Source organism: Populus nigra, chromosome 10 (genome assembly GCF_951802175.1).
Source record: "Populus nigra chromosome 10, ddPopNigr1.1, whole genome shotgun sequence".
Lineage (NCBI taxonomy): Eukaryota > Viridiplantae > Streptophyta > Magnoliopsida > Malpighiales > Salicaceae > Populus > Populus nigra.
Window position 1 is genome coordinate 6642012 of NC_084861.1, and position 15749 is coordinate 6657760.

At 34.3% G+C, this 15749-nt stretch overlaps 3 protein-coding genes across 9 annotated transcripts; 1 reads left to right on the forward strand and 2 right to left on the reverse strand.

The window, feature by feature from the left end:
- Positions 1-1241: 1241 nt before the first annotated feature.
- Positions 1242-6620, forward strand: LOC133706080 (GCN5-related N-acetyltransferase 5, chloroplastic-like). 5 transcript variants are annotated; one of them, XM_062131608.1, is made up of 4 exons: positions 1242-2041; positions 2913-3040; positions 3158-3218; positions 3426-3673. In XM_062131608.1, exons 1-3 carry the CDS (start codon positions 1338-1340, stop codon positions 3202-3204), a joined length of 879 nt encoding a protein of 292 aa, XP_061987592.1. In that variant the 5' UTR covers positions 1242-1337; the 3' UTR covers positions 3205-3218; positions 3426-3673. The 5 variants fall into 5 exon arrangements, 2 of the variants coding, with proteins under 2 accessions (XP_061987592.1, XP_061987591.1); XR_009844432.1 differs by adding an exon at positions 6268-6620 and having other exon boundaries at positions 1245-2041; positions 2913-3218; positions 3426-3557; XR_009844433.1 differs by adding an exon at positions 6283-6620 and having other exon boundaries at positions 1245-2041; positions 2913-3218; positions 3426-3557.
- Positions 3265-7498, reverse strand: LOC133706079 (probable serine/threonine-protein kinase PBL28). Of its 3 annotated transcripts, XM_062131605.1 has the most exons (8): positions 7036-7497; positions 6735-6922; positions 6249-6447; positions 6010-6170; positions 5745-5849; positions 4452-4574; positions 4306-4344; positions 3265-3562 (listed from the first exon to the last, which is right to left on the reverse strand). In XM_062131605.1, the coding sequence occupies exons 1-8, from the start codon at positions 7103-7105 to the stop codon at positions 3461-3463; spliced, it is 987 nt and encodes a 328-aa protein (XP_061987589.1). In that variant the 5' UTR covers positions 7106-7497; the 3' UTR covers positions 3265-3460. The 3 variants fall into 3 exon arrangements, with proteins under 3 accessions (XP_061987589.1, XP_061987590.1, XP_061987588.1); XM_062131604.1 differs by lacking the exon at positions 3265-3562 and having other exon boundaries at positions 4039-4344; XM_062131606.1 differs by lacking the exons at positions 4306-4344; positions 4452-4574 and having other exon boundaries at positions 7036-7498.
- A 2469-nt stretch (positions 7499-9967) lies between these two features.
- On the reverse strand, positions 9968-14685 carry LOC133704582 (WAT1-related protein At3g28050-like). The gene is made up of 8 exons (XM_062129458.1): positions 14360-14685; positions 14202-14264; positions 13997-14110; positions 12229-12460; positions 11979-12137; positions 11608-11759; positions 11266-11446; positions 9968-10279 (listed from the first exon to the last, which is right to left on the reverse strand). Exons 1-7 carry the CDS (start codon positions 14536-14538, stop codon positions 11290-11292), a joined length of 1056 nt encoding a protein of 351 aa, XP_061985442.1. The 5' UTR covers positions 14539-14685; the 3' UTR covers positions 9968-10279; positions 11266-11289.
- Positions 14686-15749: the final 1064 nt, after the last annotated feature.

Genomic DNA, 15749 nt, shown 5'->3' on the forward strand with positions numbered 1-15749 from the left:
ATCTCACCTTCACTGGTGATTGCCATGTCCTCAGCAACCACTGCTCGATCACTTCCTCTCCTTGCCTTCATTTCCCTCCTTTTCCTCTCTCCCGCTCTTCCCCTGAGTCAGTAGTAACTTGCAGAGCTCATTATTTAAGTTTCACGTGTTTTGTTCCTGAGTTTAACTCACATCTGTTAATTTTTGTGGGATTTAAATGTTAGGTTGATTGGTGTTCATAGATTGAGTTTTGATTTCACAAATGGCAGTATATGTATTACAAATACTGGGTCTCGCCCGGGTTTCTCGGGTTTCTCCAGGTGGCCCGTGTTATGGGTCGACCTGCCGGGTAAATCAGGTCTTGCTAGTTTTTTGTATTTACCAGTTTTTCTCCAAACCCAAACCAATTTAGTTACCAAATTGATACACAAATCAAACCGGGTTTAATATTAAATTGATTAAAATCTCATCTAATTAAATTATTTATATTAGTAAAATATAATATGAATTATATGTAAATGCTACTTCTTTTTTTTAAATTACATATATTATTTTTTTGAATGCATAAAAAAGTGTGCACAATAATGACCACAAAGTCAACGATAGATTTTGTAAACAGAAACTCATGAGGGATATTACAAGTGGCAGGGACTTGAGTTAAAGATCAAAAGAAGCATTGGGCTCTAGGCTAATTTTAGTCGTTAAGTGAGCCACGTATTGTTTGAATTTTGTTGATAATTGTTTTTAAAATATACTAATTTTTTTAAAATTTATTTTTAGCAGAAAATAATTTTTTAAAACAAATTAAAATAAAAAAAATATTAAAAAAAACAGGATGCTATATATATATATATATATATATATATATATATATATATATATATAAAACACCACCTCAATCTCTTTCTTAAAAATTAATAACCGCAATTGATCTCGAACCTTTGTGCATTTGATCGATGGCAATGATGCTGCTTGCTTGCTGTAAGAAACCCACGGCTTATAATTTATGTGCATTTAGTAAAAAGTGTGACATGTTTTTTCTATAAATATTTTTAATTAAAAATATATAATTTTAGTTATTTTTTATATTTTTTATATTAATATATTAAAATCATGTAAAAGATACATAAAAAGATTAATTTAATATTTTTTATAAATAAAAAACAATTTAAAAAATAACTCATAACAAAAACAAATAATTTTTTAAATAAAGGAAATTAAAAAAATCTTCCTCGACTTTCTGGATTTGATCGAAGGCGATGATATTGCTTGTTGTTTATCTCATTAAAAAGAAAAAGAAAAAGAAATAAAGAACAGAACAGAACTGAACAAACTACCGTTCTTCTGTATATCTATCGATGGCTGCAGCAATCCCAGTCTCAGTTTCTCTCATTCTCTCCTCAGATTCACAACCATCCCAAAGACTGCCCGTAATTCTTTCACCTTCAAATATACAACACCCTTTCCTTTCTCTCCACAAATCTTTCAATTTCAGCTCTAGATTCCGTGTCTCCTCAAAATGTTCCTCTCCTTCTCCTTCATCCTCAGCGACGACATCAACAGAAACAGAAACATCAAGTGCTTCCACCACCTATTCATACCTTGAGGATACATATAAAACAGGGAGGTTCTTGAGCAATGAAGAGATTGAAAAGCTTAACGCACTTCAAAATTTCAGATATTATCAACAACTAGAAACTGGGTCTATGAGTGTTAGGCTTATGAAGCCAGAAGAAATGGATATAACTGTTAAATTGCTAGCAGAGTCATTTGTTGAGTCTATGTTGTTGCCTGTTGGTTATGTATCTTTGTTGAGGTACTTGGTGAAGCAGTACTTGATAGAAAGGAGAGCTGCAATGCCGCATGCCGTTACGCTTATTGGGTTTTATAAAGGGAAACAAGAGATGAATACTGGAGAAGAAAAGGAGGACCTCGAGGAGTTGGCAGGGACTGTGGAGGTTCGTTTTGACAAAAGGGGTGCTAATACTTCTCCTCCGACGCCCACCTCTCCAAAGAATGCTCCTTACATTTGCAACATGGCTGTTAAACAGTCACTTCGTAGGTAATTGATTTTTGCTTTTACTTTTTCTTTTTGTTTGGTGCTTAGAACTAGGAATTTGTAGTGAAAATATGGCAATTGTACTCTTACTTGGAAAATAGACATTTCTTGTTAATCTTTTGAATTTTGTCTCGTATTAATTTATGACTAATGGGAACCTTCCGTAAACATTAACTCTCAACCAACGACCGTTCTTTGTTCTGATTAGTTACAACTAAGTTTGAGAATGTGTGATTGTGAAACCACAGGATCACTGAAATCTTTCATGTACAAAAAATAACTTCAGGAAGGTTGATAACATGTCCATTCAAGTCTTCGTTATGGATTGGATTTTAAGCAGGCGAGGATTTATGAGGATAATTTAGAGATAGACATCTGGAATTCGAAAATCTTACTTGCATTCATGCCCGAATATGGTTTAGCTATTTCATCTTTTCTTTTTCTTGCGTTCTAGTTCTACCAGCACAAACACAACTTTTTAACGTGCTAACTAATTAAACAACACCAAAAGTTAGATCAAATTGATAGAGGATGATGCTTTAATATATTATAACATTACCCGTTGAGAGAATTAGAAGAGGATAACCTTTGTTACTTTAATATCACAAAGTGTAGTTTAAGATTTTTGGATTTATGTCTCCTTTGATAGGCGGTGCCTTGTTTTATGACTGCATGAATTTGCCGATGCCTTCATGACATTTCCATGATCCACACTTCTTCACAGTACAGTTTATTACAATTTTATATGTTTATTGGTAAATTAATTACCTGTGCATGATGACCCTAATCTACTAGACCAGTTTCAATACCTGCAGCTTCTAAGTACAGTGTGTGGAACTAGAGTGGTTTAATTTAATGCGCGTGGAACTTCCAGGAGGGGAATTGGTTGGAATCTTCTGAAAGCAAGTGAGGAACTTATTTCTCAGATGAGTAGTATGCGAGACGTGTACTTGCACTGCAGAATGATTGATTTGGCCCCCCTCAACATGTATACAAAAGCAGGTTACAATATTGTTAAAACCGATAGCATAAGGGTCCTATTGATGTTGCAGAGGCGCAAACATTTGATGTGCAAGAAACTTTCAGTCTTAAAAAATCCTTCCGAACTTGATATTTCAGGCTCTGATACGGAATTATCTTCACAATTGGATAGGTTGAAGTCATGACGTATGCTTCTGAGGTACATCAGACACTGTCTTGACTGGACACAATTTTTCACGCAGCTCCCCTGCATGTCAATTGCATTTGTTTATCATCTACTTCGTTTCTTTACTTTCTCATCAATCTCATGAACATCTTTGTTTTCAAGCCTTTTCTGCTTGTTGTTACTATATTTGAATTATTGTCCGCTGCACTATCCTTATTCAAGATTTGGATTCTGGTTCAGGTCCTTCAGGGTATAGTCTGGCCAGCTTGCGGTGATTATCCAATTTGGTTGATTTTGGCCAGGAATTCAATCCGATGGTCTGGCATCTCCTTGTAATTTATCATATTTACGGGGAAACCTATAGTGCTACAGGTAATCTGCATCAAACATATGAAAGGCAGAATGTTAATATGTTTAAGATTAAGCTGGGACATAAAGTTAAACAAGAAAAAAAAAGGAATCCAGTGCCTCTAAATTTGGTTATGAAATCTCATTGGAACCTGCCATATTACAACTTTTATCAGCTGAAGAATGTGTTCTCCATATTTCAACATGACATAATATACAAAAGTTGTCATTAAGTGGAAAAAATAATTAAAGCGAAATGTTGATGCTAAACACAACCAGATATACAAATAATGTTTCTTGCTGATTGAAGGTTCTCAGTTGTTTGCTCTCTACATTTTTATGGTTCAAGTTCTTTACCTTAAAACCATGTTTTTTGGTCCACCTTAAATTCTGCTGTAGTTGTTAAATTACCAGAATCCTTTCTCCAGAATGAATCATTTTCTTTGTTGTGCGCTTACACTTTTAAAATCATAGGTCTGTTACCTTCCAAGTTTTAGTAACCAAATGAAGCAAAAATAAAGGATCTTTATTGTTGATGTGACACTTTCAATGCTGACGAGCCATTGGGATTTTATTAGACCATTTTGAAAGCCATCATGCCCATGCCGATGGGTTTTGAATTTATATAAATAGTTGTCTGGAGTTCTTTCACACATTCGGCCATGGAGGGTCTCTCGCTGCTCTCAATGCGGATGCAGCGTGAAGCCAGGTTGGCAAACATGGCTATAGATTCCAATGTGTATGAACCCCGACTAAGCTCTGGATCAATTACCTTGCGTAGTTTCTTCCGATCATTCAAAATATGCCTAAGCTGAAACGTAAAGGATCATTTAATTAGTATTTCAGTTATGATCATGGCTAATCTTATCTTATCCTCGAAACTATAGCAGAAAATCTGTTGGGATGAATTTGTCGTACCTGTAGGACAAGGTTTTGATCACTCGGTCCCTGGTTTAAGTCCACTGCTCGACGTCCAGTTAAGAGCTCAAGAAGAACCACTCCAAATGCATAAACATCACTTTGTAAAGTGAGGTTCCCTGTCTGCCATTAAAAGAAACGGGCTAATCCTCAGATCCGACTTGCAAATCAAGCTAAGCAGCAAAAAGTACTATTCAGGACTGAAGATTGTTCTGCAATAGTTCTGACTTCATCTAAGGCGTAGACTCCAACTAATTAGGGATCGAGGATTTCAAGGCCTAGGTGCCTAACTAAGTTGAGTTAAGTTGATAATGAAGAAAGATGAGTTTTCATCGTACTTGGTTCAAAATCAAACTAGCTGTTGCTTGATGTTTGTCAGAGATTCTCAGATCCTTGCCCTGAAGGATAATTTGTTTTATCATGCTGCTTTTTATTGAAAATGTTCTGTTCAAGAGTAGAACTTGGGTGGTGATTAATGTGATTCTAGGCAGGCTGAGTTTAGAGAGTTTGTGGTGTAAACGTTCCTGAAAGAGAATCTGGAAAGAATCTTCAGCATTTGTGTATTTATTTGATAAACAAAATGTGAACATCAGAACATGCACTGTTTGGTCACAAACCCAAGAGTTTTATTATTGCAGGAAGCACTGTAATTGTCTTGGAGTTTGCACAACTGATAACTAGGTTTGTTTGACTTTGTAGTTTCAAATGAACCAGAAATAATGCCAAAGAAAGCTGTGAGGATAAATTTTAGTTTGTCTAAATGCATAGTTTAGCACAATATTTTTGGATAAAGATTACTTAGATCTGACAATTAATGCAAAGTTGTTGGAAATGCGGGTTCAAATTTCCTGCTTTCTTTATTAGTTGTAAGATATAAAGCGTATCTTCAACAGCTAACAAGTTCTGTAGAGTTGCTAATTTCGTTTGTTCCTTGCTTGTGTTTCTTGGGAGCTTTAGATTTTATTTGCAAGTAAGGCGGCACAACTCAAACTAGTCTATCCAAGAAGTGAGTAGTTAACTCTTAAGGCTAATTAGGTTCGTCTAGTTAGAACTCATAATTCCTTAGCTATCAAGAAACATTTCTTCCTAGTACATGCCTGTCTAATCACCATGCTTAAGTGAGGTTGCAAACTGGCCATGGCTAAATATGTTAAACAGGTATTATTGTGATGGCTAAACATGAGCCTTATATCTTTATTACGAGTTTATTCATGAAAATAAATAGAAATTGTTGTTAAACAACAGTAATCGCTGTTTAGACATGCAATCAAGAAATTAAATAAAAGTGCTTACTGATGTATACTCGGGATCAAAATACCCAAATGTTCCGAGAACTCTTGCAGTCACAAATGTCTCCTGGCCCTCCGGCATCAACTTCGCAAGACCAAAATCAGATATCTGTAAAGGATAGAGATACAAAGTTTAACTATATGCTTTCCATTGTGATATTTGTAAGTAATAATTTTTTTATCAGCAGTAATTATGAACCTCCCTGGTAATATGGGACATAAGCATTTGTGGGTTAGTTGAGATTATTAGAAAGACTCATAATTGTTACCTTTGCTTCAAAATTTTCATTTAGAAGAATGTTGGTGGACTTAAAATCTCTGTGGACAATTGGTATGCCAACAGAACTTGAATGTAGATAAGCAAGTCCCCTTGCTGCTCCGAGTGCCACTTTTAACCTCGAGGGCCAATCTACTTTTGCTTTTCCAAATCCTAGAATTCAGATGCAGATTACTAGATGTGCAATTAACAAGTGGGGAATGAGAATAGGATTTTGAGTGATAAACTGACCATTTAAATGATCCTGCAGATTCCCATTTTGCAGATATTCATACACCAGAAACCTGTGCTTCCCATCAGCACAATATCCAATCAAGGAAACCAGATTTGGGTGCTCGAGCCTGCTCAAGATGTCAACTTCTACACGGAACTCCCTTTCCCCTTCAGCTTCTTTGAATGCTGGCAGATCCATTTTCTTGATTGCTACAACCTTCAGATTACAGAAGAGAAGCAAGTTTGTATGTTTCTCTAAAACTGGATTTAACCCTTCTTTGTTTTGTTCTTTATATTATATAGGAACTAAATTTGCTGAAGGTTTCCAAGAGCTGGGAACTAAAACTGCATGCGTCAGCTATATATCTATTTGGGAAGTTCAGAATTTTAGCCCAAGTGTCATTACAGACTTTAATTTGAACGATCATGTTTGTGTTAAAAAACAACCACCATATCACAGGTTTTTTTTTCCGAGCATGATAAAATTCTGTTAGAAAGAAGTACCTCTCCTGACCGCAGGATGCCCCTATAAACTCGGCCAAATCCCCCTTTTCCAAGCAAATTTTTTTCACTCAAAGAGCACGTTGCCTCTTCCATCTCCTTGAGTGTGAAAACCGATGATCCATGGCTTCGCTTTATGGTTTGAGTTGCTTGATCTTCAAGTTGCCAAAACTCCACAGGTTTATAAACCCCTGGAAAGTGGGTGCACAAATTTTCAAAATATGAAACTGCTGTTTTTAAATTAGCAAAATTGGGTGAGAAATTTTGGAGGTTATCAAAAGAAGAAGAGAGTAGGAGGACGTACAAGGGTCCGAGTGATCTTGGGACTTGCTTCTCCGTCGCTTGTTCCATGCTGAGACTAATCCGAAAGGCATAATGGTCTTCCTTGGGTAAATTTAACCTCTGCTTAATTAAAGATTAATGCATCGAAGTGTATAATGGTAAACAGACAAGTAAATGGAGATGAAAATGCATGACAACCCAGGAAGTAGGACGTCACAGATGTACAATCCAGAGATTAATCCACTTCAGCTGACTTGAATTGAACTCTTATGTTTCTACAAAAAATTTACGACGAAAGTGGGGATAATTATAAAGTTTAGCTGCTAGAATGTGAGTCAATATTATTAGGAAAATCATCTGATGAGTGCGTATTGAGCAAGCGTAGGAAGAATAGGAGAATACTCAACCACAACATCCAACAACCTGGGTTTTTGGGGGAGAGATGTGCTCCAAGAAAAAGAAAAAAGTTGGGTATTGCCTACTTACCTTCTGATGATTTCGTGGACTTTAAAGTTGGGGTACAAGCAAAGAAGGGGTTGCTCATGTGGTGTTTTCGGCAAAATGTACCTTTGGATTAAGAAATAAGATTTAAAAATAACTTATTTTGGGAAAATACACATTATTACAGCAAGAGTAAGTTATGTATTTATCCTTACAGACTGATGAGGATTCCAACTCTGCCTTTACAGCTTAATAATTTTCAATGTTATCTCGTAGGAAAAATAAATTGAATATTATTTATTTTTGAGGGTTAAATACCTGATGCAATTTAATGACGAGCCCGCTTTTTCTATGATTTTTCTTCAGTGTGTGTGTGTGTGTGTGTGTGTTAAGAAAACGATGAAAAAAAAGTGATCTTTCAATTAGATTTCGTTAGCTCTTTAACCGTTATGGGGAATATTGAAACATATTAAAAAATTTTGGTATAAAATTGAAAAATATAACTATAGAGTAGAATTGGAATTTTGATGCATTTATATGAGCAAAATTGAAGTTTACCAAGACAAGCACATTGACCCATGCTACCAATTGTTTGTTTTTGCCATCGAAATGATTTTTTTATAAAATATTTTTATTTAAAATTAATTTTTTTATATTTTTTTATTCTTTTAAATGTTAAAAATTATTTTCATGCAAATGTGTAAGAACACTCTCTTACTTTTATTCTTTGATGTTTTTTTAAAATATTTTTAACTTGAAAAAATATTAGATTGATGTTTTGTTTTTTAATAATTTTGATATGCTAATATTAAAAATTAAATATTAAAAAAATTATTTTAATATATTTTTAAATAAAAAGTTATTTTGAAAAGCATCTTGCACCACAATTCTAAATATACATTAGAAAAATATCAATTTAATATTTTTTTAAGTAAAAAATTCTTTTGAAAAATATTAAAAAGCAGTAGCAAAACCTCTCCCAAACTTACAAAGTTGGATTTAGCAACATGACATTAAATATCATTTCTTTTTTTGGAAGCTTGGTGATCATATTGTTTTAGATTTTTAGATGGGGCTTCAATATATATTGGCCTCTGGAAGTAAAATCACACCAAATAGATTGCAGATATTAATGATCGCGGGAAGAGTTTAGGTAACCAAGATATTATTCACCAAAATAGTTTTTTTTTTTTTTTTATGAACCTAAAAGATTATTGCTCGTATATAAAATCTATCTGTTTTTACATCAGCCTTAAATCTCATTAATTATATTGTTTCTTGAAGCAACCTCGAGCCTATAGTTTTCTTTAGGGTAATCTATAGGGTTTTGGAAACTTTCAACATGACATCACATATTCTATGTGAGATTCTCGATTTGCTCGAGTCGTCGGGGATGAATAGGAAGGATTTATTTAATTGGGTTAAAATGTAAATATAAAACTATATGTTTTTGCGTTTTAAAAATATTTTTTTAAAAAAATAAAATTTTATTTATTTTAAATTAATTTTTATTTTTTTATGTTTTAAATCATTTTAATATGCTAATGTTAAAAATAATTTTTTAAAAATAATAAAAATATTTTTTAATACATTTCCAAGCAAAAAAACATTTTAAAAAACAACCACTACTATATTCTCAAACACCCCTATAATCGCTATCCGCTATACATCATATTAATAGACACACCCTCTTTCTTTTTTGAATCATAATATTTGAATGATGAACTTTTGACCAATAAATTAACTTAGAAGACTGCTAAAACACCTTGCAAACAAAGTTCCAAAAATCATTTCTTCGAATTTAAGTAAATTACAGAAATTTGTATTTTATCTTTTAGTTTTAAGCCTTGAAACTCTGAATTTTAGCGATGATTGGGGTTTAAAATTGATAATTTGGTATGAATGAATTCGTGGTAATAATTAATACATTTCATTTGTTTGTAGTCTCGCTACAAATAGTGTAAAAGATGAGGTCTGGATCTAAATAACCTATAGTTCACGTATAAGATTAATAGAAAAAAGAAAATATTAATAAAATCTCATTAGGAAATTAGTACGATTTTATCCATCAAAATCATTAATATACAGGGGAAAGGAGCACGGGCTGCGGTCATTTTGCAAAACATTGCTAATTTTGAGCGTGATAAATGGTTTAAAAACTCAGAATTTCAAGAAATCATGCTCATGTAGTAAAAAATAAAACGATCTCAAACATTACTACATTAGGTGAGAGCAACCTGTGGATCACGCGTGCAAATTCTGCCTTCGTGATATCTTACATATTTAATTATATTGGTGCTCATGGTATGGTCTCATACATTGTGGGTACTGGGGACGATGGTAGAAATTTTTTGTTTGGAAATGCATCAAAATAATATTTTTATTTTTTAAAATTTATCTTTGACAACAGTATATCAAAACGATTTAAAAACACAAAAAAACAAAACAAATTAAAAAAAATCAATTTTTTTTAAAAAGTATAATTGAACCGCGCTACCAAACACCCCAATAGGTGAGAGAACAATACATAATTGTTAATTAACAATCCAATAAATGTGGAGATTTTCAACAGATATTTCACGAGGATGAATTTCTTTCCCTTTTTAGGAAGTGAGCTTACCCTGTGCATTGCTGTTGGGTTCCGGCTCTACTCCTCCTCGACATTAATCATCCCACTGAAGGAGGGGCTGACCTTACTGAGCTCACGACCCAAGTGTCTAAATACATTGGTCATTCCACAAGCTGATATCTCTCATCTCTACATTATCAGAAACTGACGTGTTCATGCATTTAACATATTATTTTTTCTGGACTTCTTCCTCCTCCTGTTATAGACATATAAGAAACATGAGATGTTATCATGCGTAAATTCAAACACAGCTTTCACTCAATGACTTTGTACAGCTCATTATAAAAAGGAAGAAACAAAGAACAATACTAGAAAATGATACCGACACATTGACAGAAATGAAGAAAAATATTTTCTAATTATTTTATCAGTAAAAAATTGAATTTCTTCGAAACAGCGTTGTTTATAACATTGACTAATGATCAAACTTTAACAGTTAGTATCAAGGTCAAATTTGTCGACATGCCCTGATTTTCCCAAAAAATTATATTTTGAAAATACAATAGATCAAATTGAAAGATTTTGCGGTGCTTAGGGAATAACTAGCAGCATCCTGGTAATTATTTTTTGAGCTCATTTTAAAGAAAGAAACACACAAAGAAGAAAAAATATAAAATTCATGACCTACAGAAAATAATAAGAATATCTCCGCCTAGAATATCTCTATCCTAGTTGTATGTTTTTATTTTTTTAAAATAGACTCAAAGAATAACTAATACAATACAACTACTTACTCACTGATCACCCATAAAATTATCTATCAAATCGGTAGTCCAGGCCTTATTTTACCAAATCCATATTTTAGGGGTAAAATACGCCAATAAACCCCAGATCATATAAGGAATATTTTTGGCTGGTTCTACGCAAGCAGCTCCAATCCAAACCCAAACCTATTCCACATTAAGTAACCAGATGCTACTATACTGTGGTGCATGTGTTTTGGTACAATCCACAAACTCAGTTGAATAAGAAATAGGGTACGAATTAAGGATAAAAGAAGCCAGGTAATGAAATCCTGAACCACTCAATTTTCAAAATAATGCAAGGGCAGCTTTTAACATGGGTGCCTTCAATGTGCTTACAAGCAGGCTTGTGTCTCGATCAAATGTGGTGCGAGCGCTTGTTTTTTGTGTATGCATTCATGCATGGGTATGATTTGTAGGTAAAGAGAATTGAAATTACCTTTCTTTCATTTGCTGTACAAAACTACCATGTTTCTTCTGTATGGCTTTGCAGGAGCGGGACCTTTTGGCTGCTTGATTCAAAGCTCCTTACCCCATCATCCACTCCCACCTTTTCTTCTTTGGCTTTTCCCCACATCACCGAATAAAACCCGATGACAATCACAGTTGCACCGACCAAACTAAATATTTCAACTAGGATAGTAAATGATGTGTCCTTGTGTCTTCTCTTTATTATAGAGAGAGATAATATAACAAGGTAGGAATAGAACCAACTTGGCAGCATGATAAAATATCAAACCTATTACCACCTTCAAACAAAAATAGAAAAAAGAAAATATACCTTCCAAGATACAAAGTATCCCTTAAGCAGATGATACTAACAGCGGCTGCGATGACAATTCCCAAGGGCTTGAACATTGCAACAAAAACAGGTCCCGTCTTTTGCAGGCACCAAGTAGAAACGCCAACTTGGAATGCAGAGCCGAAAACTCCCTGCGTTACAACTTATTAAAGTTTTAAGTCACTATTTTCAAGTTAAAGAAAAACAGACATCATTCAGAGAAGCCAAGTAGGAATGAGAACCAAAATTGCTTACACAAATTCACAATATTAAAGCTTGCATTGGTAGGTGCAAAAGAGATTAAGCATGTAGATAGCAGATTATTATGTCTTTTTCTGCATGAAAAATATGAAGATTTTTCCACTGCTTACCGAATACACAACAGCAATCCATCTTACAGTAGGTTTTAAACTCCAAGCACCAGGGTCCCTCTCCATAAACAAACAAACTATTGTAGACAGAATGGTCACAGAGAAGCAGTAAAAAAAGACAACAATAAGCTCTGCTGGATATTTCTTAAGGATCAATGCCTGAAACATGAAGAACATTAGTTAGAAATTCTTTTTCTGTAACTGTTGAAACTAGTTTTCATTTTCCTTTGAGATTTTTAATAAACATTACCTGTATAATTAGCCATGCAGAAGCCATAACACAATCAACTGCAAGGAGCAGTCCTCCAAAAATCCAATTTTGCTGCTGCGAGAGAAGCTCATGAGGCAAGTTTGAAGTAGAGGGTGCCATCAGAAGTGGGGGGCCCTTATAGTAACAGACAATGAATGCCCCTGCAACCGATACTATTGTTCCCGTTGATTTAACTAAGGCACTGGAGCTCCTCCAGTCAAGTTTCTCCATCCTGAGACAACCAGTCAAATAGATTTACACCCATGTAATGTTTATGCTAATTTATTTCAATCCTATTTCCCAGTAGCATCTCCAGTCAGCAAAAATTTCGCTACTTGTCTTAATCAAGTATTTCAGCTCTATTAGAGAGCAGCACTTTTGTTTTGTTTTTATTTTCCTTTTGACAATAGAAATTCTGGACAAAATGGAAACAAATACAAAACAGCAAAAACATAAGGAAAGAAAAGAAAAGAAAATCAGATTCCAATGTCAAGGGAGAGCAATGGAGAGTTAAGCGACAACAGACAAGCTCCACCCTAATGGTTCTTTGCCAACATAAAAAGGAAATTAATTGTACAAGGATAAATTTCTGTCTAATTTTAATAACTTCATTCTTAGAGAATTTTTGTTGAGTGAAAGATGGAATAGAAGTTGTAAAATGGAAAACCCAACTGAAGTTGATATTTTCCATTGCCAACCTAAGAAAGCTGCTCTAACTTGTAGAAGCACTGGTTCCTCAAAAAAGGGCTTGCCATTATTTAGGAGAATACCCTAGAAAACAATGATTTTGCAAAAACCAATAAAAACCTTTGAAAAAACTCAGGCCATAATCTCATGCACAAAATGAAGTAAACTAGGTGAATCTCTCTGCTGAATCACTAATTAAAGTAAGATCCATAATAACCTGCAGGCTTCCTCCATGACACGATCTGAGTACCCTTCTTTACTAGCCCGACCATTAGTAAGTAGGTTGCAAGTTCCAACGATGTCTAAGAGAAAATCTCCCACTCCAGCTTTCTTGTGATGAAAAATCACAATGAATCTATAACCATCCAATATAAATAGGATCTGAGGGAAAACAATAAGGACCTGTCCTGGAAAGGGCCCCTCAGATGCAAGCTCCTAGTGTGTATTACTGGATCGAAAAAAGCTAGAACTGCTATTGTTGAGCCTAGAGCATATTTAAAGAAAAAGAGAAGAAAAAATCAGACGTAGTGATAATGATTCAAAAATTTCTTGTTCCAGCTTCCAAGCCCTACAACATGGCTATTGCTACTAATAGTATTCCTTCTACAGGTTTGTCAATAGCTCTTGAAAGACACGTTCTCCAAAAGTTCTCTAAGTGATTGAGGAATTTATCTTTCCCCAGCATTGTGTTCAAGGCTCAAAACAGGATTCTGATTACTCCAATATGACCTGGTCAGCCTTCTTGATAGGTTTTCCAAGTGACTGGAAATTAAATTTGAGCTGCTTTAACTTTTAACTAATCAGAAGTTGGATATCTTTGGATGCTGCCTGCCCCCAAAATCCGATAAGAATTTTTTTATCTACTAGCTATAAAAATCAACAGTATCAACATGCACGGACCTGACTTTTTTTCCATCTGAATTAAATATTTAAATGCCGTTAGTTTCATGAAATACCAGATAATATCATACTCACCGATAGAAAAGAAAGGAAATATGGACGTCAATTCTACTTTAAAAGTTCATCATAATTCATGGAAATCAAATTCAGTGAGTAAGCAAAATCAAGAGGAGAGGTTAACCTGAAAGCAACGGCAAGTATGAAAGTAAGACCAGGAATGAGGTTGAGCATGGCAGTGCCAAGTGTAGCAGAGCTCAAGTTAATCCCCGCATACCCAAATATCTGCGCCAACCAGCTGAACAAACATAGCAAATCATCCCAATCAAAACCAAATAAAGCAATAAAGATTCAATCAAACAAAATCAAAATAAATTAAAATCGCATACCCAAATAGACCAAGCAAGAAGAATCCACAGAGAATAGGGAAGGTGAGTGGAGGTCTCTCTGATCTGACAAATTATTTAATCAAGGAATTTGAAACCCAAGAAAGAGAAACAACTTTTATTTAATAATAGCGCATGGGATGCAATGAAAAGTAGAATACCTGTGAAGGAAGAAAGAACAAGGGAGAAGAATGAGGGAAGCGAGGGCATTGGAGTAAAGGACAAAGATGAAATTGGTCATGCCATCTGACATGGCTGCTTTGCTTAAAATCATTAGCCCAACTTGTGCACACTCTGCCATTACCATCCCCACGAATGGAACTGCTGCTTTCAAACCCATTTCCACTTAGCAGCAAGACAGCTGCAGCGATGTGCTCTTAATGAATGAAATCCATACTTTGAATCAATATTCAGACAAGTTTTTCGGACCTCATTGTCCCTATCACGAGGACCCCGTTTGGCATTTCGTTCCGTGTGGATAGATTTTGATTTTTTTATTTAAAATTAATTGTGTTGATATTAAAATAATTTTAAAAAATAAAAATATAATTTTTTAATATATTTATAAAAAACCACTTTATAAAACAATCATTGCAATATCCTCGTATCCTCAGACAACTTAGTTACTTAGTTCCAAAAGTTTTGATCCACTTCTCTAATTTGACATTGGTAGAGCAGGGAGGATCGAGACTAAACAGTTCTCGTGGCAACCCATTAGCTGATAGTACCAGGTGAGCTTGGCCTCACAGGTGGAGCCCCGAGTCAACTCGCTCTCTTAAGGTCTGTTCACCGATAACTTTTGTGCTTGTGGCCATTTTCTTCTCCTTTGGACCTTTTCTCTTAGTGGCCTGACACTGCATCAGCCATTCACGACGCCTCTTGAGGGAAAAAATAGAAAAGAAAATAAAAATCCCTAAGCGTGAGGTTTGAAGGATACGAAGAAGACCATAGTGAATGTTAGGGCAACACATTGCCCTTTAATGGCAATTATGAAGGGCTTTAATGGCATCAGCATATACCACTAAGATCCTTATCACCCTTTATACGATATAACTTTTTTTATATATATTCTCCCTAAAAACTATATATTACAGAGGCAAATAAAATAAACACGGGTAAAACTAAAAATAAATGCCTCTGAAATTTGATAAATCAAGGCATTTACAAATAGCATTAAATTTATGTTTATTGCGACTTTTCTAAATGCCACTTTACCTTGACTGTTAAAAAAAAAAACTGAAAGGATGGTGAATTCATTGTTTTCCTAGATATGTTTCATTGTAGACGAGAGGAAAGATTTTATTGTCTTGCCCTAAATATAAATAAAAAAGATTTATGTTAATAATCGTGTAATAAAGATATTTTGGTATTTTTAAATTAACCGAGGGCATAATAGGTATTTATCTTTTAGATTGCATAATAAATTGTCATATTGTTGGGTGTTATAAAGAAGTAGATTTGTATTTTTAATTATAAATGTACAGTAAAATAATCAATTTGCTTTTATATACCAAAAAATACTCTGATTGCAAAAGAAGGGTGTTCTTGTCT

Bases quoted from the DNA above. Each gene is read 5' to 3' on its own strand.
- LOC133706079 (XM_062131604.1), bottom strand. From the start codon at position 7,105: ATGCCTTTCGGATTAGTCTCAGCATGGAACAAGCGACGGAGAAGCAAG. The intron at 5,850-6,009 runs GTAACAATTATG...TATCCTTTACAG, and splicing joins ATGAAAATTTTGAAGCAAAG to ATATCTGATTTTGGTCTTGC. The intron at 4,575-5,744 runs GTAAGCACTTTT...TTTTAATGGCAG, and splicing joins TTGATCCCGAGTATACATCA to ACAGGGAACCTCACTTTACA.
- LOC133704582 (XM_062129458.1), bottom strand. From the start codon at position 14,538: ATGGGTTTGAAAGCAGCAGTTCCATTCGTGGGGATGGTAATGGCAGAG. The intron at 14,265-14,359 runs GTATTCTACTTT...ATAATTTGTCAG, and splicing joins TGTTCTTTCTTCCTTCACAG to ATCAGAGAGACCTCCACTCA. The intron at 12,138-12,228 runs GTAATGTTTATT...TTCATGTTTCAG, and splicing joins CTGCATGGCTAATTATACAG to GCATTGATCCTTAAGAAATA.
- LOC133706080 (XM_062131607.1), top strand. From the start codon at position 1,338: ATGGCTGCAGCAATCCCAGTCTCAGTTTCTCTCATTCTCTCCTCAGAT. The intron at 2,042-2,912 runs GTAATTGATTTT...TGGAACTTCCAG, and splicing joins GTTAAACAGTCACTTCGTAG to GAGGGGAATTGGTTGGAATC.